This window comes from Cibotium barometz, chromosome 14 (assembly GCF_041138505.1).
Source record: "Cibotium barometz isolate CiBa-2024 chromosome 14, ASM4113850v1, whole genome shotgun sequence".
NCBI lineage: Eukaryota > Viridiplantae > Streptophyta > Polypodiopsida > Cyatheales > Cibotiaceae > Cibotium > Cibotium barometz.
The window spans coordinates 16,384,579-16,408,987 of record NC_141059.1 but is presented as its reverse complement, the minus strand read 5'-3'; the positions used below and the strand labels follow the sequence as shown (position 1 = coordinate 16,408,987).

Genomic DNA, 24,409 nt, shown 5'->3' with positions numbered 1-24,409 from the left:
GTAGAGGCAACTGCCATCCTCAGTGCAAGCTCTGACAGCAATCAGGATCTCCAACTGTGTAAAGGCTCCCATCCACCGTGGGGCCACTGACTCGAGAGGCGTGAACCACTCCTCTGTGAGTGCCTCCTGAATATCATCCCTCATAATCAACCCTCCTCTGAAGTGACTCAGCCTCTCCACCTGGGTCTCCTCTGGTAGACTACAGAAGGCCTGCCAGTCTCCAAAACTACGAGCTGGGCCTGCCGCTAAAGGCCCCCAGGCTAGCCGAGGCCGAGAACCCAGCATATGACCCTGCTCTGTGCGAACCGCTGGGCTCCAGATGAGCAGATGTCTGGCCCGCTCCTCAACACAAGAAGGAGGTCGCTGAGAGAGCCCCGGTCTCAGCAGCTCCCAAGCTCTCAGGATACTCAAAGCAAATCTGTCCTCCCATCCTCTACTGAGGCCTGTCCTCCTCATCTCTATAAAGATCCAGCGAATCTCTGGTGCCCAAGTGCCCCCTGCTGGGGGCGCCCGAGCCTGCAGCCGCTGCAAGAGGAGCTCTTTCCAAGGCCCAGCGCCTGGAAGCAACCCCCCAACGATGAGCTTCCCCAATAAAGCTCTACTCTGATCGACTGGATCTATAATGCCCAAACCTCCCTGAGCCAGCGGAAGTGTAATAACTGCCCATGCAACCTTTGCCCGAGCTGGCTGACCGTCCCGCCCAGACCACAAAAAGTTTCTGATCAGCCTCTGTACCTGGCTGATGCAAGAGCTTGAGAAGATCCAGCAAGACGTAATGTACCACATGGTCGCTAACAGCACCTGATTTGCCACCACCACCCTCCCAGCCAAGGATAGTCGAGCTGTACTCCAATACAAAAGCTTCTTCCGAATGCTCAAAAGAAGCGGGGCAATCTGCTGCTCAGGTGACAAATCTAGGCCAATCAGGCATCCCAAATACCGCACTGCTGTGCCTAGAGGAATCCATCTAAAATCGGGGTCCGGGCTCCATGCCGGAGTGGGAGCACTAATGATTTAAAAGGCCGCTGTCTTGCGCCAATTGATCAATGCTCCCGAAGCTGCACTAAAAACCTAGAGCGACTGCTCTGCCCGAAGAAGATTGGCCTCTTGGCCATGCAAAAATAAGCCCGTGTCGTCTGCAAACTCAGCATCAAGCAGGTCCTCCCCCCGGACTGGGAGCTGAAGTCCTCTCAAACGGACCTCCTCTGCTGTCAAATACATGCTCATAGCCTCCGCAAAGAAGAGAAAAAGAAAAGGCGTGAGGGGACACCCCTGACGGACTGATCTGGTCAGCTCAAAACTCGGCCCCCGTCCTCCTGCAATCAACACCTGGCTGCGAGCTGTGGAATACAGAGCCGCCACCCCTCTGATCCATCCTGGCTCAAAGCCCAGGCGAAGCATAGTGCCCTCTAAGAGCCCCAATCAACTCTATCGTATGCCTTCTCAAAATCGAGAAGCATCACGACCAAGTCCTCGCCAAGAAATCTAGCTCGGGCCGTCGCCTCCCAGAAAGTAAAGATGTTGTCAAGGATACTGCGCTCCTTGACAAATCCTGTCTGAGTAGCGTGAATCAACTCTCCCAGGAACGGCTGGATCCTCAAACTCAAGGCCTTTGCTAAGACCTTGTAGACAGTATTGAGGATCGTAATAGGCCTCCAATGCCTAATATCATCTGATACTCCCTCCCCCTTGGGGATAAGATAGATCAAGCCCTCTGAAAAGCTCTGCGGCATCACCCCAGTGTCCAAAACATGCTGAAAGCCCCTGCGGAGGCCTGGCTCCAAAAGGTCCCAATAGCGCATAAAAAAGGCCGGCGTCAGTCCGTCCTCCCCTGGGCAACTATGTCGCGGCAGGACCCTCAAGGCCTCGGCAAGCTCAATCTCTGACAGAGGCGCACCTAGAACTGTACGCATACGGTCTGTGACCCTCCTCTGCACATGGGCCCACACAGTCTGTCTGCAAACATCTCGATCCTCAGTGGCAGGTTCCGCTGAAAGCAGGTCTCTATAGAATGCAGTGGCAATGGCTCTGATCTCCCCGAGCTCAGTAGCTACCGATCCATCCGGTCTACTAAGCTGGCGGACTCTTGCTCGCGCATGACGGGGCCCAGTGATCTCAAAAAACTCTCCAGTCACTCTATCGCCAAGCTGCGTCCACTGAGAGGCCTGACGACGATAGTAAAACTCATGTCTCTGCTCCTCTATCTCTCGAACCTCCTGGCGTGCCTGGCTCAGCTGGGACGCCACCCACTCACATGCAGGCTACTGCTCCTGAAGGCGTTGTAGCGAAGCAAGGCTGCGTCTCAGCCGATGCTCCCGCTCGCGAATCTCTCCCAACCGTGTCAAAGCTGCAGCATGCAAAAAAGAGCTAAGATCGATGAGTCCTGGGCACACTGGCCCGCTGCATCCTGGTCAGAGCACTGACTATCATGCTAGATCCTCTCAATGTCCTCAGCGAGACTGGGATCTGTAAGTACCCTCTCTGGGATCCTCAACTGCAAGCTGGGCTCCCGTGTCCTCTCCTCCAATGTCAAGATAACTGGCGCATGATCTGAAAATGAGGTGCCAGCGAGAATGCCGACGGAGCCCCCTCGCTCCCCTAACCAGTCGCCCACATAAAAGCGATCAATCCGTGATAGATTAGTCCCTCCCTGCCGGCGATCCGACCGGGAGAAACTAAGACTGTCCTGAGACCGGGAGAAAGCCCCATGCTGCCATGCATCAGTGATCCTCAGTGACATGCACAACCGGTCCCAAGCTGCAAGCTCCGTGCCATGCACTGTAACATGACTGCCTCCCACCCTATCTGCCGGGTCCTCAAGCATGTTGAAGTCTCCCCCGACACACCAATGTGCGGCCTCTGGCAATGCATCCGTAACCTGGGTCCAGAACTATGCTCTGGCACTAGCATGATTGGGCGCATAGACGTTGAGCACGCCCAATAGCCCATCATGCATCCTCAGAATGACATACTGTGCTCTACCAGGCACAATGATCCCTCGATCCACAATGGCCTGCCGCCATACATCTGCAATGACCATGCATACTCCTCCCTGTCCACCCAAAGGACCAAACCCTGCAGACCAAAAAGTGTCCCATCTACCAGGCATCACCGAACCATATCTCCGGATCCTGCTCTCACCCAAGTGGTGCTCCTGCATCATCAAAATATCAATGCTGCCACCAACCACGCATCTCTGAAGCTTCTGCCTCAAGCAACCACGATAGCGTATAAAATGTGCTCCGCCGAGGCCCTGTACATTCCATGAGATGATCCTCATGGATGCCCTGCTGAGGTGGATGCTGTCTCAGCCGTATGGCGGGCCTTCGCAAGCGGCTTGGATGGAGAGTAGTCCCCATCCGAGCGGCTGCGAATCTGCCCACCCGGTGTGCTGCAAGAATCCCGGATCAGGCGCCAGTGGCTGTGGCCCATGGCGACTGCCTCCCGCTCTGACAAAGCAACCTCGTGTATACACACACATCCAGGGTCGCGTGCTAAGTCTGCCACTATGCGAATGACCAAATGCCGAATCCCTGAGGTATCCACACTCCCGGGATCCAAGAAAAAATGAGCCAACTCCCAAAGTCGGCCTATCACATCTGTCACCTCCAGATCGCTCATGTGATGAGAAAACTCAACTGCCTGAGTCTTCAAAGTGCTGAGAGCGAGCTCTAGAGTCCACTCCCGGTCGCAAAGGCCACATAGAGGGAACGAGAAGGCCACCGCTGAGTCTAGTGCCTCCTCCCCACGGGCCGGAGGTATCACTACATGAACTCAGATGGGTGCTGGCTCATGGGGGCCCTCTGCTCCAAAAAGACGTGTGAAGGTATAATCAAAAGCCTCCGAGCGCTGTCTAATGCCAAGGCGACTCAGCCGACTGCGGATAGATGAAATCCGTGAAGCCCTAATCGGCATAGGTCTCCTCTGTGATGCTCAAGCGAGGTCAGTGCTCAGCGCTCTCCGGACTGCAGGTGAACGCCAGGGAACTGCCAGGGCCTCCCGGGAAGGTGAGGCGGGCAGAGGGGGAGGAGGGGGAGCGGAGGCGGGAGGAGGCGATGGTGGAAGCGAGGCGGTGGGGGGGGACGGGGGTGGGGGGGGTGAAGGAGGGGGTGCTCGCATCTCCTGGTCCTCAGTCGTCGCCGCGGGGGTCTCCTCCTGGAGGGGAGAAAAGCTGTTCCTCACGGGAACCCAGTGAGGTTGAGACTATGGCTGCTGCTGCAGCGGTCTCTGGACGTGCTGCTGTGGCTGTCTCCCTCGGCGGCGTCCCTGTCCAGGCTGCCACTCCGAGGCCTCTGTGGCCTGAGCAGGTGTCCCGGAGGCAGCCTGCCGAGCCGAATCTGTGGGCGGGCCATCAGTAGCTTGCTGTGGTGAGGGTCGGGGTCTCCTGCGAGGGCAGGCCTTGGCCAGATGGCCGACCTGTCTGCAAATGAAGCACTGATTCGGGAGCCCCGAGAACTCCACTCTCTGATCTATCCATCCCCCCCCTATCCTAGGTAGCTGAATGACCTTAGGAAGGGAGGAGATGTCAGATACCAACACTCTGACCGAAGGTAGCCCAGCTGCTCTGGCCACCACTGAAGCAACTGAGGGGCCAGTCTCTAGTACCGAGCCCACCAATGCTCCGAGCCTGGGGAGGAGTGGAAGATACTCCCGGCGGAGTCCAGAGAAGCAAACTGTAACATGAAAAAGCCGCTCTCCCTGTTCCGCCCCGCTGCTGGGTCAAATCCATGCTGCCAAGGTCTGAAGAAAGCCCGAGCACCCCTGATGTCAAGGGGACTCATGGCAAGGACCTTGGCAACACTTTGGGCGGCCTCGAACTCGATCTGATAATGTCCACGGCCCAATAGCTGTACATCCAGGATCTTGCCCACATCTGCAAGAAGGCGGGCCTGAAGAAGATCCCGGATCTCCCATCTGCTGGGGCGAGTGCCGACTATACGGAAGATGGTGGAATGTGCCTGGAGGCGTTCCACCTCTGCGGCGAGGCTCGCTTCCTCTTCTGACAAAAGAGAAAGCCTGATGGGGGTATCCTCAGGGGCGGTCGAGGGGGCTGCAGAAGAGTCCCTCTGAGGTGGGGCGGGAGGAGCCTCCATCAGAGTCTGAAGCTGTGGCGAAGGCGGAGCGAATACGAAACCTGCAAGAACCGAGCTGCACGCGAAGGGCGGAGAGGGAAGGCGGGAGGATTTTTTTTTTAAGAAGAAGAAAAAAAAAAAGAAAAAAAAAGAAGAAAGAAAGAAAAAAAGAAAAAAAAGAAAAAAAAAGAAAAAAAAAAGAAAAAAAAAAGAGCGGGGGGGGGGATAAGGCGACGAAGAAACAGGGGGGGCAGGAGCAACGCGAAAGGAGAGGTGGTGGGGGGGAGAGAGGGCTGGCGGAGGGGGGGGGGGACGGGGCGCTGACGAGGGGAGGGGGCGTGAAGGCGAACTGAAGGGGGGGGAGCGTAGGTGCAATGAAGTGGGGGGGAGCGAAGGCGAACTGAAGGGGGGGGGAGGGGGAGCGTAGGCGAAATGAAGTGGGGGGGGGGGGAGCGCAGGCGAAATGAAGTGGGGGGAGCGAAGGCGAACAGAAGGGGGGGAGCGAAGGCGAACTGAAGGGGGGGGGAGGGGGGCGCTTCAGCGCGAGCGAGGGAGAGAAAGCGAGGAGAAGGGGGGGGCGCGATGGCGAGAAGAGGGGGGGGGCGCAAATGCGCTGGTAGGCAGGGGACAGGGCACGAGTAAGGTGAGGCGAGGGGCGAGCAACGCGAGCAGGGGGGTGACGGCGGGAGCTTTAGCGAGCCCGATTTCTATCCCTTTGGCCTCTTTTCTTCATCAAGACAAGATTGAATGACTCCTTCAAGGGTGGGATTAGGTATGTTCTTCAAGGTGGTGACTAAGGTGGGGTACACCTTCTTGACTGCTTTTAGCAAAACAGTCCCACTGCATCATCTTCGTCCATTCTCGCATTCACTGATGCAAGTTGAGCCATAAGGCCCTTCAAGTGAGAGATGAAGGCTCCAATGCCGTCTCCCTCTTTGAGTTCCAAGCTGAAAAATTCAATTTTAAGTGAGATCTTGGAATTCTTACCACGAGCTCCATAGAGCTTATCAAGCTCATCCCATTTCTCCTTTGCAGTCGGAAGCTGGTCCACATGGTGAATGAGAGCCTCATCAAGATGGAGCATGATGATGGCTTGTTCCCTCTCATCATCTTCAATATCTTCAGCCTTAGTTCGATCGATAACCTTAGTGCCGGGGATGAATGGCCAAAAACCTTTGGACATCATCTTGTACTTGACAAAGACTTGCCAAGTGTGGAAGCCCTCTCCTGAGAACTACTTAATTTGAGTGTTGTCCTTTGACATTGGGTATTGAAGGAGATTACTAGAGAGTAATGGACTGATTTATGAAGAAGAAAAAACCAGAAATTTTTTATATTTTGGCTTAAGTAGAAAGAGAAAGGCTTATGAGAGTGCAACAACCCTTAATCAAGCCAAGGATGTTGCATAAAAAGGAGATTAAGATAGTAAATTTTATGGTTTAGCACTTAGGGTTTGTGCCCAACCACTAATTCTGATGGAGATTAGCTTCATTAGTGTCAAAGAACACTTTGTTTGGTGATTAAGATCACCATTAGTGTTTAAAAACACGATTAGTGCTTAAGAGCACATCTCTAGCATCTAATGACACTCGCATTGGTGATTAGATTCACCATTAGTGTTTAAGAACACTCTTAGTATTTGGCAACACTTTGGAATGACTCCTCTTTGCTGGATTAGAAGCCTCATTAGTGTTAATCAACACTATTAGTGCTTATAAGCACACTTTGAAAGAGCTTTGTGCACTTGAAGATATTGTTGATGGAGCTTGATGAGAATGAGGCTCATGAATACCTCATGGTGTATGCCAACCACTTCAAACTCAAAAATGGGATCTGCAACAAGCCCTCACAAGAGCACTTAAGTGATTAGAGCAAAGAGGAGAGGATTAGAGCAAAAAGAAGCTTGATTTTGAAGCTTTAATGGAAGCTTCAATGGCTTGATAGAAGAGCAGCCTGGTTTTTCTCTTATTGCGAGCGCTTGGAGCAGCCATTAGGGCTAAGATTTGAACTGTAGACTCTTGAGGCTATGGGCTTCAAAAGCCCTAAGCCCACACAGCCTACAATCGCCTACACACGGCATATTACTGTACGACATCCAGCAATGCAGAAAATGGCGTCGGCCTGCTCAGACGGCAATGCCGCGACAGAGAGTTAATTCGTCTAATGAGCAATACGACCCTGAGCGCCCAGACATCCTCTTCAAGTTCTTAGTTGAGAGCTCCCCGAGTTGTTACGAGTTGCTGGAGCTGCTCCACTAGCAGGAGGCCACAGAGAAAAAAATAATAGTGTTGACCTATTCTACACCACAAAAGTGACCTAAGCAACCAAGGCTCTAGATACTATGTCAGAATTTCGTGGTGCTCATGCTAGATCATTATGTGGAGGAGAGAGACTCACAAAATACAAGAAAATATCTTGCTTATTAAGTTGCTCAAAATACAACTAGGCTTCTTGCTCCATACAAAAATGCCTTCTAGCTCCACCTTTAAATAGGTGAGCTAGTGACCATAAGTCCACTCACACACACACCCTTCTCCTCCCCTTTTACAAAACCTTAGTCTCTTAATATGCAGGACTTGGGATGGTGAACTGGTCCCATGTGAGCCCAGTCCGGGACGAGTCAGCCAGGGATTTATCTCAGATGTCCAAGGTCAGGTGTGCATTGTCCTGCACAGGAGTCTAAGGTCAGGTGTGCACTGTCCTACACATGAAACAGTGCCAGTCTGCGCTGTGAGTGTCCCTCTAGAATGATGTCAGTGGCTCTGTGTATCTGGTATGGTACCGGATGCCAGATCACTAAGTAGATAGTGGTTAGGACAAGGGGCCAGCCCATAGGGCTACCCCGGATCTTAGTGTGGGCATGGGAATGGCGTGGAATCACCCCCATGAGGGCCAGGAAGGCCCAAGCTGAACCCACCAGCCATGGAGGGGCTGTAGGACAGCCCTAGGACAAAGATAAGGCAATTTCCAGGAGTTTACAGCCTTTATATGGCTGTAGGGCATGTATGAATCACCCCCATGAGGGCCAGGAAGGCCCAAGCTGAACCCACCAGCCATGGAGGGGCTGTAGGACAGCCCTAGGGCAAATATAAGGCAATTTTCAGGAGTTTACAGCCTTTATATGGCTGTAGGGCATGTATGGGGCAGCCCATACAGGCTACCCAACCCTTGGATTGTGGGCAAAAGCTGTGCCCAGCCCTCTGGAAGCAGGCACATCATGCCCAGCCTTTTAGGAAAAAAAACGCAGCATTTTATGGGATTTTATTCAGCATTTATTGCTGAATATTCAGTCGTGGGACATTAAATGCTGGCCGCCTGGTTCTATGCTGGTCAACTGCTCCTGATGGGGTAGTATAAATAGAATTGCCCATAATCCCAATCATTCATCTAATTCTCCACCAAGAGCTCAAGCATAAGAGGCTAGACAAAGCCAAGAGGGTGCTAAGCAAAGGGGTGAAGGATTCAGGTCAAGGACAGGGTATTCCCAGCCAAGAAAAGGTCCAAGATTGCTGTATTTTCTTTCAGATTTCTCATCATTCTAATAAAGCAAATACACCATCCGTGGTGGGGGCCCTACAGAGAGTAATTGGGACCCAATACTGTGTCCTCTCCACATCTCCCTCTCTTTCTATTTTCTACACATCTCCTTTCAATTTGTGCGTTAATTTCCGTCACGAAAAGAGTGCTAAATTCTGAGTATTGAAGCTCCTGATCCTTCTCCGAAGCTTCCGCATATTATACTCTGTGACCACCAGGATGGACTCATCCTGCTCTTGTGAAGATGAAAGAATAGGGGGATCATAGACAACAAGAAAAGCCATCTTAGCATGAGACTTCGTACCCTCCTCTGTCGTTGGCGAAGTATCTGAACCATCTGTCGTGGGTGAAGTGTCTGAGCCATCGGATGGGGACTCTTGTTTTGCTTTAGCTTTGGCTTTAGCTTTGCCGGAAGCAGCCTGTCTGGCAAAACATTTGGCCTCAGAAAGACCAAGTCGGCCACAAAACTCACAAGATTCCTTCATCCTGGAACCCTTGTTGCTGTCAGAATCATCGTCGTCAGAAGATGACTTTGTGGTGACTTTCTGTTTGTTGTTGTTGGAGTTCCCTTTTCCACCCTTGCCTTTGTCCTTGCCCTTGTTAGAGACAACAAAAGCAGACACTGACTTGCCTTTTCCGCGAAGCATGCACTTGTCGTGGAGATAACTCACGACTTCCTCAAACAAGGGGAGAGGCTCACGGAAGTAGATGTGATCTTTGAAAGAGTCAAAGGATGATGGCAGCTTACCAAGCAGTTTATGGATCGGGTTGTTGATTGAGCTCCCATACTCCTCAAGCTGCCTCTTGATCCTCGTGAATTCCCCAATCTTATCAATGATATTATCTGAGTCACTGATGGTAATCTTCTCAAGATCCGCCTCCAACTTAGCAATCTTCATGGAAGATACTCTCCCGAACCTCCTCTGAATCTCATTCCACATCTGACTGGCATCACTCCAGGAAGATATAAATTGTGCCTAGATAGATGGTGTCATACAATGGATGATGATGAGACGGGCCCGTGCATCTAGAACTCCACGAAACGCGGGATCCACCAAGTGAGGAGTGGTGACAGAGGGCCACACACCTGCTCCTTCAAGAAGCAATTGCGTATAAAATGACCAAGTATGGTAGTTGGTAGTAGTCAGCTTCATGGAATCACTCACTTGAGGGGGTGAATAGGATGGCACATGGGAAGGGGTTGGGATGAGGGTTTGAGGGAGGGGAGAAACAAGAGAAGTGGTGGTGGTGGGGAATATGGAAGGAAAAGAAGCAAGAATCTGGGAATAAGGTAGAGAAACAGGAAGCTGGGAAGAAGATCCCAGTGAATTTGGGGCTTGGGATCGGGGAGAAGAAAAGAGAATCCCCGAGTGAGAAGAATGACTATGACCAGAAGCCATATCTCCGATAACGCAACAAAATCCTCCTCTTCAACAAAACTGATCAGAAAATCAGCAAACTCCTCCTCGAAAGCTGAGTGCAGCCAAGAGAAAGGAAGGAGAAGAAGGGATGGGAGGGTGGGAAACCAAAAGGAGAGGTAAGAAATGACTCCCCTGGGTTAAAACCCTGTTGTAGCACCAAAATACGGGGCTGAGATCTGAAAACGCAGATCTCAGGGTGAAAACGCAGCACCTCTGTGGAAACGCAGGTCCTCAACAGAAAATGCAGCTCCTCAGTGGAAAACGCAGCTCCTCAATGGAAAACGCAGGTCCACAACAGAAAACGCAGCTCCTTTGTAGATGTAGATGCGGTGGATCTTTGCATGCAGCAGTAGATGTAGAAAACGCAGGTCCCTTTGTAACACTGGGCTCAGATACCATGAAAGAATGGCTGTAAATCAGAAAAACAGGAAATAGATCTTGCAAAGAAACACACGTGCAAAAGAAATGAAGTAGAAAACTTGTTATCTCCTGAAGTAGAGCACAAGGGCTGCCCCTAGGTGCATACAACCAACTGCAATAGCTGAATAATGATGTGCTAATGATGCTAACCCAAGCCACCTATTTATAGGTTGGACAAGAGCTAGTCGGCCAGTATAAAAACAGTGGGCTGGCCGACTATGCAAAAAATACTAAAATAATGTCTAAAAAAGACAAAAATAGCAAAAAAATATCTAAAATAAGATGAATGCATGGCCTCATAAATCTGGCCAAATACAGCATGAAATATGCACATATATGCCCAATCTGGAGATGATAATGCCAACACTCTCATGGTAAAGAGGCTAAGAACAAGCCAAATCTAGTTTGATGTCTCTCCTAGGTCTATGGTAATCAAGGAGCATAAAACATCATCAGCATGGACATCATCACCAAGATGTTGCAAGGAGTGTACGCCTAGCTCATCTCTGTGCAGTACATCACCATGCAACACATCCTCATGTAATAAATCCCGATGTTATACATACTGCTGCAAAGGTGATGCAATACAAGAAATCCCCATGCTATACATCATGCTGCGAAGGTGACGCGTCAACATCCGTAGTTGTCCCACTACAATGGGATCTCACGTGATGATCAAGTGGATCATGAGTGGGTGCATGTCTGTCCATCTATAAACGCAAACAAGCCAAGGTTTTGGGGGCAATGCGCAGGGGGGGTGGGGAGGGCGGGGCAGGTTTGTGTCGTCTCGTAGCGCAACCCCTGGCTCTAGGACAGTGTAAGGCAATGTGGTCGTGTTGTCAGCAGACATGCGGCACATGTCTACCGGCAGTCTCCATCTGTTGTTTGAATAGAGAGCCATCTGGTCCAGGCAGCATCACATGATCATCTTACGAGTGTCATGACTCGTAGTACCCTGTCAACATTGGTCGTGCAGCTGTTGCAGCCATGGAAAATGTCTCTAGAAGGGACTTCCAGAACCTGTCCAAAGGTTGACCCTATGGAAGCCAAAAACGTGCAATAGATCCGTAGGAGCCTGCCTGGGCAGTGGGGATCCTGAGGAAGAGCAGACGAACATTACGGTCCTCTAGCACCGGATCGAAGTTTCAGCGGTATCGGAAGAAGAATTATTTCCTCAGGCGAAGAGGAAACCGGCTGCTCTCAAGAGTCTGAGGTTGCCTCTGATGAATCGAAATCTGCTTTTGGAAGAAGCCCCTTCCAAGCAAGCAGGCATCAATAAAGTGAGGCAAGCTCTGTGGAGAGTGCAGCCAAGATCCAATCACTAGCGTGAAAGCAGGAAGGATAAGACCCAAAAAATCAATGAGTGGTGTTGGCTAATAGGACCTATTCTCAAAAAAACAGATGGTCATTCATAGGTACCTACATATATACACAAACACAAAAATTGAGCATTCAAACGAGTAAATAAATAACTTAATGAGATGAAGGCGCTTCGTTAAAAGGACGATGAAGATAAAGAGTTATTTGTTAGCACAAAAAGGTACGCTAATCTCTCAGCAGCATTTTCACTTCCATGGTAAAATATGCTGCATTGTCCTAGATCAAATGCTTATGGAAATCAGGCAAGTAAAGGTTCTGTTGAAGCATCAATTCGAGCTGCAGCTTCAAGCACCTGTTAAATAATAATTCTGTTAAGTCAATCATATGATGCAACCCAATGAGAAATGGCATAGCAGAAGGTACATATAAACAATCAGCTTTTCGTGTAAACATACTTGTTTATCCCAGTTGATAGTGCCTACTAAGATCGCAAGACAAGTTGATTGAACAAAAGGAGCACAGAGTACTGCTACCCATAATCCCTGTAAAAAACGATATGATTTTCAATTGTAGTTCTTGGGAGGATCACTGAACAAAATGTATGATATCACCTCTGCCCAGGAGGTGGTCTTTTCATTAGGTCTACCTACAGTCTTTAGATTTATAAGAGTTGTTTATTAGCTTCTAATATGTTTTAATTACCGTTAAATATCCATCTATATAATATGTTTATTAGCTTCTAATATGTTTTAATTACCGTTAAATATCCATCTATATACTATGTATCGTTCTATGATTTGATATATATATCCAACCTATGTCTTATTACCCTTCACACACAATGATATTGAGATTTCCATAGCATCCAACAGCATACCTGACCCTCGAGAGAGGTCTTAAATGCCAATACACATCCTATAGGCAAACCCACAAAATAATATGCTCCCAAATTGATGCAAGCCCCAAACTTCTGAAACCCACATCCTCGAGCAGCTCCTTCAAAATACAAGAAATAGGAATGATAAGACCAAAGGTAGAAAAGACCATGTGCATGACAATCTGCAATGACCATAAGAAAATGGAAACAGTTGGTCAAACCATCAAGGATCTTACCTGATAGAGTTGCCTGAGTGCTGTCAAAGAAGACAGAGATTGAGAGCATCGGAATGATCCTAGATACATAAGAAATGACATCTTCGTCATTGCTGTAAATGCGCCCGACCAGATTGTGTATGCTAATCAGGATGGTCGAGATCATTATGGCTTCTGATAATGCCACAAAAAGGGCCACTTTGACAGCAGTTCGGGCTGTTTGAGCACGTCCAGCTCCAAGCTCATTTGATACTCTCGTACTGATTATGGACATTGTCACAAGGACTCCAGTTAATACCCAAAGTTTGAATTTTTACTACTTCCTACCATTGAAGCAACCTTAGATGCAAGTTTGAAACCCCATGTCTTCTGTATGCTTGTACTGACCTGACTCCTGCCCCAATGCCAAAAGGTATTTGAAAGTGTGTTGCTGCCGTGTTCATGCTGTGTGAGTAAGAAAGAATTGGGATGTAAGCCTTTCTCATTCTCTCACCAACATGCATGAAGACAAACCGCATGTAGTACAGGAGATCACACAGGTTTAACTTTACATATGACCTACCATATTGACAACGTGGAGGCTTGAAGCACTGGATTTGGCAGTAAACCAGCGATAAGAACAAGAAGTTCATAGCACCACCATTCTAGACTGCACCATTGAAAATATTCAATCAAACACACTAGCATAGAGAAGGAAGTAAGCTCTCTCTCTCTCTCTCTCTCTCTCTCTCTCTCCAAACAAGCTAGCATGTCTTTTCTATACAGAGGTTCACCGGTGCCAGTAACATCGCTATCGAAGTGGTCTTGCAAGAATGGGCATCCAGTAGCTTACTTGTCCCATAAGCTGATCCCTGTAGAGAAGAACTACTCAGTTTATGACCAGGCCTTGCGGTGATAAAGCATTGGAAACATTTCTTTATGGGCGCGACTTTGAGATTCACACACATCACCAAGCTTTGCCTTGGCTTCAGACGATGCCAAGCACGAATTGGAGTAACCGTCAACACCATTGAGACAGATTTTCCAGCAATTTGGTGGCATGATCAAGTATCTTCCAGGCAAGGCCAACCCAGTGGCCAACGCTTTGAGCAGGAAAGTAACCATGTCCCACATCCACCAATCCACACGCATGGAATTTGCTACTAGATGAAATTAATCACAAGTACACAGATTCCATGGACTTCAGCATTGGATGCCAGAAGTGTTAGCAGTCATCTCCTTTCTATACCATAGTGCTCACAGAGGGCCTTTGTTGTGGGTGTGCCCGCCTAGGAGCTTTGCTCAGAGTAAATACTCACATAAGATGAAGAGTTAACTAAGGACAAGGTTATTAGTTAAAAAAGAAGAGATATTTAGAGAAAATGATGCATTTTTGACACCTCAGTGTGGGGGAAATCCCCTCATGAAGGAGGCGCCTATTTCACATGTGTGGTGGAGTTTTAAACTCTCAAATAATAAGATATTTCATCTCTCCTCTCTCCTGTTTCAACTAGAACCAAAAAGTAAGCTAAACTGACCTAAAAATGGTCAAAAAGTGACCAAACTGATCTAGAAAATTCTAGAATCAGTTTGCTTGGTTAGAGGCTCACTTTTTCCTATAAATAGAAGCCTACCCCTTTGTAAAACCTTAATAGTGTTTTATGCACTGTTACTCTACTCCTCCCCAGAGCCAAAAACAGTGAATTTATTGATAATTCATTTGTTTTTGACCATTTCCTCTTCAAAAGAATTGGTGGCCACTCTTGTTGCAAACAAGAGTAGATCCCTTAAACCATCAAGCCAAAGGAAAGCTCACAAAAATTCATGTAAGCTAGAAATCCTACTTTTTCTTTATTCCATTTAATGGTTTTCTAATTTTTGTTTTCTTTAAAATGAAAAATGATGTTATGCCTTGTTGAAAAGGCTAGTTTTTCCCATAGTCACAGGGGACGAAAGGGACGGACTGTTGGAACAGAGGGACGCCGAGTCGGGACGGTTCAGGAACGGGGATGGCAGGGGACGGTCGGACGTCCCCCTAGAAGCGTCCCTCACAAGGGACAGTGAGGCGTCCCTCACAAGGGACAGTGAAGGGGACGGCAGTAGGAATGGGGACGGCTGTGGGGGGACGGTAGGGAGCCATTCTGCGCAGTCAGACTGGTTTCTTTTCTTTTCCCCGAGAAAAGATCCTTTCATTAGTTATATAAAAAACGCCAGTAGGGCTACAAAATGTGTGGGAGAATTAGGGTTAGGTCATGTGGGAGACAAACACAGAGAAGCACAAGGGAGAGAGAGAGAGAGAGTTGTGGGGATAAGTCAACTCATGAGGCATGAGTGTGTGACTCCTCTATCACACATGTATATTGCACTAGTACACATAGTGCACTTAGTACATTAAAAGTACTAAGTGTACTATGTACTATAACTTATGGGCTTGTACACACTATAAGGGTGGGCATAACGCCTTTACCCCAACAACCTCCCACTTAAAGGCAAAGTGCCCTTAAGTAAAGGAAAAGAAAAAATCAGCATGTACATGATAATATACAAGGCCATATCAAGGCTGAAACTGGCCTCATCCAATGCCCATCAAGTGTCTGCAATGAGCAAACCGCTCCGGAGGCAAACTTTTTGTCAACAGATCAGCCGGGTTGTCATCCGTATGAATCTTAACAAGCTGAATTTGCTTGTTCTCTATCACCTCTCTGATGAAGTGATGCTTCACATCCACATGCTTCGGCTTTGCATGAAAAACAGGGTTCTTTGCCAACTGAATGGCACTCTGACTGTCACAATGCAACAATGGAATATCCCCTGTATAACCCAAATCAACCACTAACCGAGATAGCCATAATGCCTCCTTGCAAGCCTCTGTGGCTGCAATATACTCGGCCTCTGTAGTAGATAAGGCAGTGCACTTCTGCATCCTGGATATCCATGACACAGCACCTCCTGTGAATGTAAACACATAACCGGTAGTAGACTTCCGGTTATCTGGATGACCGGCATAATCCGAATCCATGTAACCATGCACTAATGCATCCTGTTTGCCAAAGCAAATGCACAAATCCTGTGTGCCCTTCAGGTATCTCATGACACTTTTCACTACTTCCCAATGCTTCTTGCCAAGGTTGGCCATGTATCTAGAAACCACTCCCACTGCAAATGCAATGTCCGGCCTAGTAGCAACCATGGCATACATGAGACTGCCACAAGCTGAAGCATACGGAATCTTGGCCATATCAGCCCTGTCTCTATCTGACTGTGGGCTGTCCATAGCACTGAGTTTCACATATGGAGGCAGAGGAGTACTAGCTTTCTTCCCCCCGTCCATATTGAACCTCTGCAAAACTTTGCCAATATATTCCTTCTAAGACAAATACAACACATGCTGATTTCTGTCCCGAAGTATCCGCATACCCAAAATGTGATTTGCATCACCCAAATCCTTCATATCAAAGGTCTGATGCAGTCTTTGCTTCAAGGTATTCATCTCCTTACGAGATTTCCCGGCAATCAACATATCATCAACATACAAGATGAGGATCAATAGACTGCCATCCAAAGCTTTCTTGGTGTACAAGCAGTGATCTATGTCACTTCTCCTGAATTTCTATGATTTCATGAATGTATCAAATTTATGATACCATTCTCTTGGTGCCAGTTTGAGCCCATAAAGACTCTTTTTCAGCTTGCATACAAGCTTCTCCTTTCCACTCACTGCATAACCCTCTGGCTGCTGCATATATATCTCCTCATGGAGATCATCGTGAAGAAAAGCAGTCTTCACATCCATCTGAATCAAGTCCAGATCATCATGTGCAACCAAAGCTAACACAGCTCTAAGTGTGGTCATTTTGACCACTGGAGAGAAGATCTCATCAAAGTCCACACCATATTCCTGCTTGAAGCCCTTAGCCACTAACCTGGCTTTGTATCTTGGCTTTGCATCTGGTGCAACTTTGAGCCTGTAAACCCACTTGCATGGCAAAACCTTCTTTCCTGCAGGCAAATGCACCAACTTCCATGTTCCATTTTTGTGCAGAGAATCCATCTCTGACTTCATGGCAAGCTCCCAAAGAGCCTTGTCTGCCCTCTGTAAAGCCTCCTTATAACATGAGGGCTCCCCACAGTCAGTGAGCATCAAGTAGTCAACCCCTGGAACAAACCTGTCAGGGGCTCTGGAGGGTCTAGTGGACCTCCGTACCCAATGACCATCATTTGCAGGTTGCTGTCCAGCCTGCATATCACCCATTGGTGGCTCCTGTTCCATGCCATAAGGCTGAAAAATCATGCCCGGTATCTCCTCCAACTGTGGTATATCCATAGGGATATCTTCTGCCATGTCTCGCTGTCCATTTGGACCATTTTTAGCACCATTTAAGGGCTGGTTTTCCTGCTGTAATGGCTGATTTACAGCCCTTTGTTGTTGTCCATGATGTCCATCATCATCAAAGATGACTCTGCCAGGCTCCTGTTGCCTTGCAGGCTCCTTATACATGCATGTTTCATCAAAAATGACATCATTGCTGCGTATGATCTTTCTATTCATGGGATCCCAAAGTCTATACCCCATTTCACCTCTGTCACCATATCCTAGGAATATGCATTTGTGAGACTTAGGATCAAGTTTGGTGCGCATTTCCCTGCGTATGTGCACGTACGCAACGCAACCAAACACTCTCAAGTGCTTGTATGACGGAGGCTTCCCTGTCCATACTTCCTCTGGCACTTTCCCACCAAGCCTCGTGTTAGGTGACCTATTTATAAGGTGAACGGCTGTCATAACAGCTTCAGCCCAAAAACCATGAGGTAATGCAGCATGTGACAACATAGAACGGACCTTCTCCTGAATGGTCCTGTTCATCCTCTCTGCTGTCCCGTTTTGTGGAGGATCATAAGGAGTAGAGAGCTCCCTCTTGATGCCTTTAGCATCACAAAAGTCCTGAAACTGTTTGGACATGTACTCTCCACCATTGTCGGAACGCAAAGCTTTCAGTGTTTTGCCAATTTGATTCTCAACAAGAGCAACAAACTTCTCAAACACTGAGAATGTATCACTCTTCAAACGAAGAGGATAGACCCACACCTTGCGTGTGGCATCATCAATAAAAGACACAAAGTATTTTGCCCCTCCCAAAGAAAGCTGAGGCATCTCACATACATCTGTATGCACAAGCTCTAACTGAGCATCTTTCTGTCCAAGAGCTTTCTTGTGGGGGCACTGTAGTTGCCTACCATATATACAATGCTCACAAAACTGAAAACTTGAAAACTTTAGAGAAGGCAAGTAACCCAAACGAGACAATTGCTCCATTCCCTTGACACTCATGTGTCCCAACCAGCTATGCCACATAGAAATTTCCGGCAGCTCGGTTGCATTTACATTAGCATGGTGACAAACACCTGCATGCATGAAGTAAAGAGTGTCCACCTTAGAGCCTCTGGCAACAACCAGTGAGCCCTTACTAATTTTCCACTTTCCACTACCAAATGTGGTAACATAATCAGCATCATCAAGCTGTCCAGTAGAAAGCAGGTTCTTCTTGATCTCAGGCACATGCCTGACATCATGGAGCATAAGCTGTGAGGCATCTGAAAACACAAGCCTCACATCACCTCTGCCAAGAATCTTGCATGCATGGTTATCACCCAAATAAACCACTCCTTCATTGCCAGCAGTATACCTGACAAACAAGTCTCTGCAACCTGTGACATGAAAGGAGGCACCCGAATCAATGATCCATGAGTGCATACCATGACCACCTGTAAGAAGTGAATGGGCATCAAGTGAAGAAGTAAATAGGACCTCATCCTCACTGCCACCTGCATGTGACACATTGATTTCTTCAATCTTGACTCCACTTTTGCCCTTTGGCTTTACATCTTTGGCTTCATCCTTGTCTTTGTCTTTGCCTTTTCCCTTTTCTTTTTGATCATTTTTCCATTTGTAGCATTGCTTTTTAATGTGTCCCTTCTTGCCACAATAATGGCATTCCAAATCCTTTTTGGAGCGAGACTTGCTCCTTCCCCTTTCTTGGCTTTTCCCCCTTTGCTGGGATCTCCCACGTGCATTCATTGCATTGGACTTTCCAACAGAGTTGTTTTTCCTGTTCATCTCTTCTTGAAGAAGAGCACCCTCAACGTCTGCATATGACAGCATAGCATGCGAATTGCTAGTGGCTGTCCTGAATGTGTCCCAACTCTCTGGCAAAGTGCATAACAGAAAAGTGGCTTTGAACTCATCGTCCATTGCCAACTTTTGATTAATGACCTGGCTGACAATACCATTAAACTCATTTAAATGGGCTGTCATAGACGCCCCTTCCTTCATCTGAAGACCTATGAGTTTCTTCAACCAATACACTTTGCTTGAGGCACTTTGTTGGGCATACAAGTCCTGCAATCTCTGCCACATTCCCCAAGCTGTCTTCTCTTCATGTATGCTGAAAAGTAATGAGTCTGACACAGACAACATGATAGTAGATCTTGCCAGCTCATCCATATCTTCCCACTCTTCAGCAGTAAGAGAAGCGGGCATTACACCCCTTTCTTTGATAGGCTTGTGCTGCTTTTTCTGAAGCAACACATTGTAGCACTGGGTTTGCCAAATATCATAATTATGCGAGCCTTCAAGCTTCTTGATGTGAAGCAATGAAGAGCTCTCACCTGTGGTTGCCATAGCAATATGCAACCTGTCAATGCCTGACTCCCTGCAAAATGTGCAAACACTGCACCAAAAGCACACAAAGTGCTCACAGTTTTTCTCCCAAGCTTTATCTCCCACTGCGGAAGCACAAATGCAACTTTTCTCCCACTTTATGTGATGAAATCACCAAAATCTGGTTGCTGCAGATTTTGGACAGCACCTTAAATGTGCTCTATTGCCCTTCCAAAGTACTGTACAGCAGTACCAAGTGCTCACCAATGATGTACCAAACCTGTACCGGCAAGTACAGCAGCTGAAATTGAACCTTTTGGTCACTCAAAACAGTGTACAGCCATGCCAAAACTTGCACAAAGCTGTGCCAAATCTGTACCAGCAGGTACAATAGCAATAAATGCTCTCCTGGCTGTCCAAATGAGTGAAAATCAGACTTTTACAGTCCTGTACACTGCATACAACAGTTCCGAACAGAAATTGGGCAAAAGCCCCTTGACTGCAAGCTGATTTTTGAGGATTCAAGGCATAAATGTCTTGCTTGCTGCTTTGCCAAGCTCAGCAAGCATACGAACTTGAAAAGCCCTTTGATTTAAGATCAATTTCTGATCATACATGGTACATTGACGCACATGAAGGCATCCAGAGTGTTCACGATGCTTCCCCCTGGCCACATATACATCAAATACATGAAACCCCCTTGATTTACAGGCACATTGAGTGCTTGTAAGGCATCAGCACATTATCCACAGCATCAAATGCGATCGCCAGCATGCAAATCAACCAAATCGGCACAAAAGCCCCTTGATTTGCACTGCAATTTGCTGCAATTTTGCCCAAATGTGCGATTTTTCACATCATACAGCATGTATGAGTGCTTAATTGCACAATTACATCAAAATCCCCAAATTTTGACATCCAATTTCTTGCAAATTGATCCTGATTGTGACCAATGTCCTGCAAATTGATCCTGATTGTGACCAATGTCACCCAATTTTGCCAATTTTGCTCAAAATTGAGCAATTCGACACCTGTATCTGCTCAATTGTTGATTGTACTTGCTCAATTGCAAATTCCCAAAAAAAATTGAGGAAAATACCTTGTAATTTTCTGATTTTTCTCTGATTTGCAGGCGGGTTTTGTTGACGCGTTTTCGCCAGCCGAATCGCCTAGCTGCCGCCGACTCACGCTCTACGCCTATTATGTCCGCCTGGTTAATAACGTGGTCACTTGAGGGCGCCGCTACTGATGACGGCGCTTCGCTACACGTTGTTGTACGCAGCCTTCTACTGTAGCACACAGTCGAGCCAGCAATCGTGAAAGCAAGCTTCTAGCGAAGACCAGCACAGAGGTGGTTCTGCCTACAGGGCGCCTTCAAGCTGCTGGCTGCACTTCCGTTCAGACTGCCAGTGCCGTATGGGTAGCTCCAGGAGTGACTGGCTCTGATACCAGTTGTGTGGGAGAATTAGGGTTAGGTCATGTGGGAGACATACACAGAGAAGCACAAGGGAGAGAGAGAGAGAGAGAGAGAGAGAGAGAGAGAGAGAGTTGTGGGGATAAGTCAACTCATGAGGCATGAGTGTGTGACTCCCCTATCACACATGTATATTGCACTAGTACACATAGTGCACTTAGTACATTAAAAGTACTAAGTGTACTATGTACTATAACTTATGGGCTTGTACACACTATAAGGGTGGGCATAACGCCTTTACCCCAACACAAAAGACCCTCTCCTGCTCATAAGAAAACAGAGCAGAGATCCAAGCAAGGCAGTTAGGGAGACTCTCCCTAGGTGCAAAAAAGTATAAATATCAATACAAAGAAATGAGGGGCTATATATACAATAGGAGGGAGGAAAAGCCAAACAGGTGGCCTGTAGTGCCAGCGGGGGGAACCCGCGTGTAGGGTATAGAAGGGGCTGCTGTGCCAAGTAGTGTGAAAGGCCTGGCGCCGCAAGATCGCCTCATCCGAGTCGCCCCAGATGTGGTCATACTGTCCTCGCAGGGTGTGTATCAACTCCTGCCAAATCCCCCAAACAGTCTCTGTTGGTGGCTCCAGTCTCCCCTCAAAGGCCCTGAAAAACCGGGCTCTCCAGGTGAACCAGATGGTGAGGCTGAGGAGCTCCCATCGTAGATCCCTCTCCTGTGTCTAGCCGGCGGACGAGAAATCCGGTGAAGGAACAAGGCGAGGCTGGCCCCTAATGAATCTGATGGCCTGGCTGTCTTGCTCCGTCTCATAGCCCATAGCAAGCCCTGACGAAGTCGACCAAGCAGCAGCACCCCACATATACATGCCCTCTAGAGAGAGGGGGGCCAGAATGCGCAACATCCGCAGCCAAATCTGTTGCGCCTGAAGACAGTCCCATAGGCAATGTCTCTGTGTCTCCAACGGGTGGCCGCATCGGACGCAGGCTGCCGAAAGACCACTGTAGACAAGCCAGGTGCCAACTACAGAGCCCCTATGGGCGACCAGCCACCACTGGAAGTCGAGATCCTGCGTGCCTGTCGACTAGCCCAGAGTCTGGTCCAAAAATCCTCCAGGAACTCCTGTGAGAGTCCCTGTAGCCGCCAATGCTCCGATGCAGCTGGAGAGACCATCCTCCTCGCCGTCAAAATATGTCTCCCCAACCGAACAGTGTACTGGAAAAAGGTGATCTCTGTGGCCTCGGGGGATGCATAAGGATCATGCCACTCGTACTCGCCAGGGTCCGGAGCCGGGCCAAGGGGCGCGCTGCATATGCCCATATGCGCCAATCAGAGTCCACATCTGCAGGGTCTGGATCAATATGCCACTTCCGGGAAGCGGCGGCCACTACCCGTATCCTCTGAAAGATGCACTCTCCAACCAAAGGCGACTCCGCCTCCACTCTCTGAAGTCTGCCCTCATCCTGGAGCTCATAGTAGAGGCATCTACGATCCTCAGTGCAAGCTCTGACAACAATCAGGATCTCCAATTGTGTAAAGGCTCCCATCCACCGTGGGGCCACTGGCTCGAGAGGCGTGAACCACTCCTCTGTGAGTGCCTCCTGAATGTCATCCCTCATAATCAGCCCCCTCTGAAGTGACTCAGCCTCTCCACCTAGATCTCCTCTGGGAGACTACAGAAGGCCTGCCAGTCTCCAAAACTACGTGCTGGGCCTGCCGCCAATGGTCCCCAGGCTAGACGAGGCCGAGAACCCACCATATTGACCCTACTCTGTGCATACCATTGGGCTCCAGATGAGCGGCTGTCTGGCCCGCTCCTCATCACAAGAAGGAGGTCTCTAAGAGAGTCCCGGTCTCAGCAACTCCCAAGCTCGCAGATGCTCAAGGCAAATCTGTCCTCCCATCCTCTACTGAGGCCTATCCTCCTCATCTCTATGAAGATCCATCGTATCTCTGGTGCCCAAGTGCCCCCTGCTGGGGGAGCCCTAGCCTACAGCCGCTGAACCTGGAAGCAACGCCCCCCGAACAATAAGCTTCCCCAATAAGGCTCTACTCTGATCAACTGGATCTATAATGCCCAAGCCCCCCTGGGCCAGCGGATTGTAATAACTGCCCAAGCAACCTTGACCCGGGTTGGCTGACCATCCCGCCCAAACCAAAGAAAGTTCTTGATCAGCCTCTGTACTTGGCTGATGCAAGAACTCGAGAAGATCTAGCAAGACGTGATGTACCACATGGTTGCTAAAAGCACCTGATTTGCCACCACCACCCTCCCAGCCAAGGATAGTCGAGCTGTACTCCAATACAAAAGCTTCTTCCGAATGCTCAGAAGAAGCGGGGCAATCTGCTACTCAGGTGACAAATCAAGTCCAATCTGGCATCCCAAATACCGCACTGTTGTGCCAGGAGGAATCCATCTAAAACCCGGGTCTGGGCTCCATGCCGGAGTGGAAGCGCTACTCATCCAAAAGGCCACTGTCTTGCGCCAATTGATCAATGCTCCCGAAGCTGCACTAAGAACATGAAGCGACTGCTCTGCCCGCTGAAGATTGGCCTCCTGGCCATGCAAAAATAAGCCCGTGTCATCAGCAAACTCAGCATCGAGCAGGTCCTCCCCCCGGACTGGGCGCTGGAGTCCTCTCAAACCCACCTCCTCTGTCGTCAGATACATGCTCATAGCCTCAGCAAAGAAGAGAAAAAAAAAAGGGACGAGAGGACACCCTTGACGGACTGATCTGGTCAACTCAAAACTCGGTCCCCCATCCTCCTGCCATCAGCACCTGGCTACGAGCTGTGGAATATAGAGCCGCCACTCCTTGAATCCAAACTAGCTCAAAGCCCAGCCGAAGCATAGTGCCCTCTAAGAAACCCCAATCGACTCTATCGTATGCCTTCTCAAAATCGAGAAGCATCACGACCAGGTCCTCACCGAGAAATCTAGCTCGGGCCATCGCCTCCCAGAAGGTGAAAATGTTGTCAAGGATACTACGCTCCTTGACGAATCCTGTCTGGGTATCATGAATCAACTCCCCCAGGAAGGGCTGGATCCTCAAACTCAAGGCCTTTGCTAAGACCTTGTAGACAGTATTGAGGATCGTAATAGGTCTCCAATGCCGAATATCATCTGATACTCCCTCCCCCTTGGGGATAAGAAAGATCAAGCCCTCTGAAAAGCTCTGTGGCATCACCCCAGTGTCCAAAACATACTGAAAGCCCCTGCGGAGGCCTGGCCCCAAAAGGTCCCAATAGCCCATAAAAAAGGCAGGCGTCAATCCGTCCTCCCCCGGGGCAACTATGGCGCGGAAGGATCCTCAAGGCCTCAGCAAGCTCAACCTCTGAAAGAGGCTCACCCAGAACTGTGCGCATACGATCTGTGACCCTCCTCTGCACATGGGCCCACACAGTCTGCCTGCAAGCATCTCGAGCCTCAGTGGCTGGCATCGCTGAAAGCAGGTCTCTATAGAACTCAGTGGCAATGGCTCT

General features: G+C 48.8%; 1 protein-coding gene across 2 annotated transcripts in view; it reads right to left on the bottom strand.

Moving 5' to 3' along the window:
* Positions 1-10,709: 10,709 nt before the first annotated feature.
* The window catches only part of LOC147631715 (protein DETOXIFICATION 16-like), a 48,810-nt gene continuing 35,110 nt past the window's right edge, over positions 10,710-24,409 (bottom strand). For both annotated transcript variants that reach the window (XM_086808226.1, XM_086808227.1), the window contains exons 3-8: positions 13,425-13,511; positions 13,250-13,306; positions 12,884-13,122; positions 12,648-12,766; positions 12,226-12,312; positions 10,710-12,122 (exon numbers count right to left, since the gene is read on the bottom strand). In XM_086808226.1, coding sequence (XP_086664352.1) covers positions 12,069-12,122; positions 12,226-12,312; positions 12,648-12,766; positions 12,884-13,122; positions 13,250-13,306; positions 13,425-13,511 — 643 coding nt within the window. In that variant the 3' untranslated portion in view covers positions 10,710-12,068. The remainder of the gene's footprint in view (positions 12,123-12,225; positions 12,313-12,647; positions 12,767-12,883; positions 13,123-13,249; positions 13,307-13,424; positions 13,512-24,409) is intronic.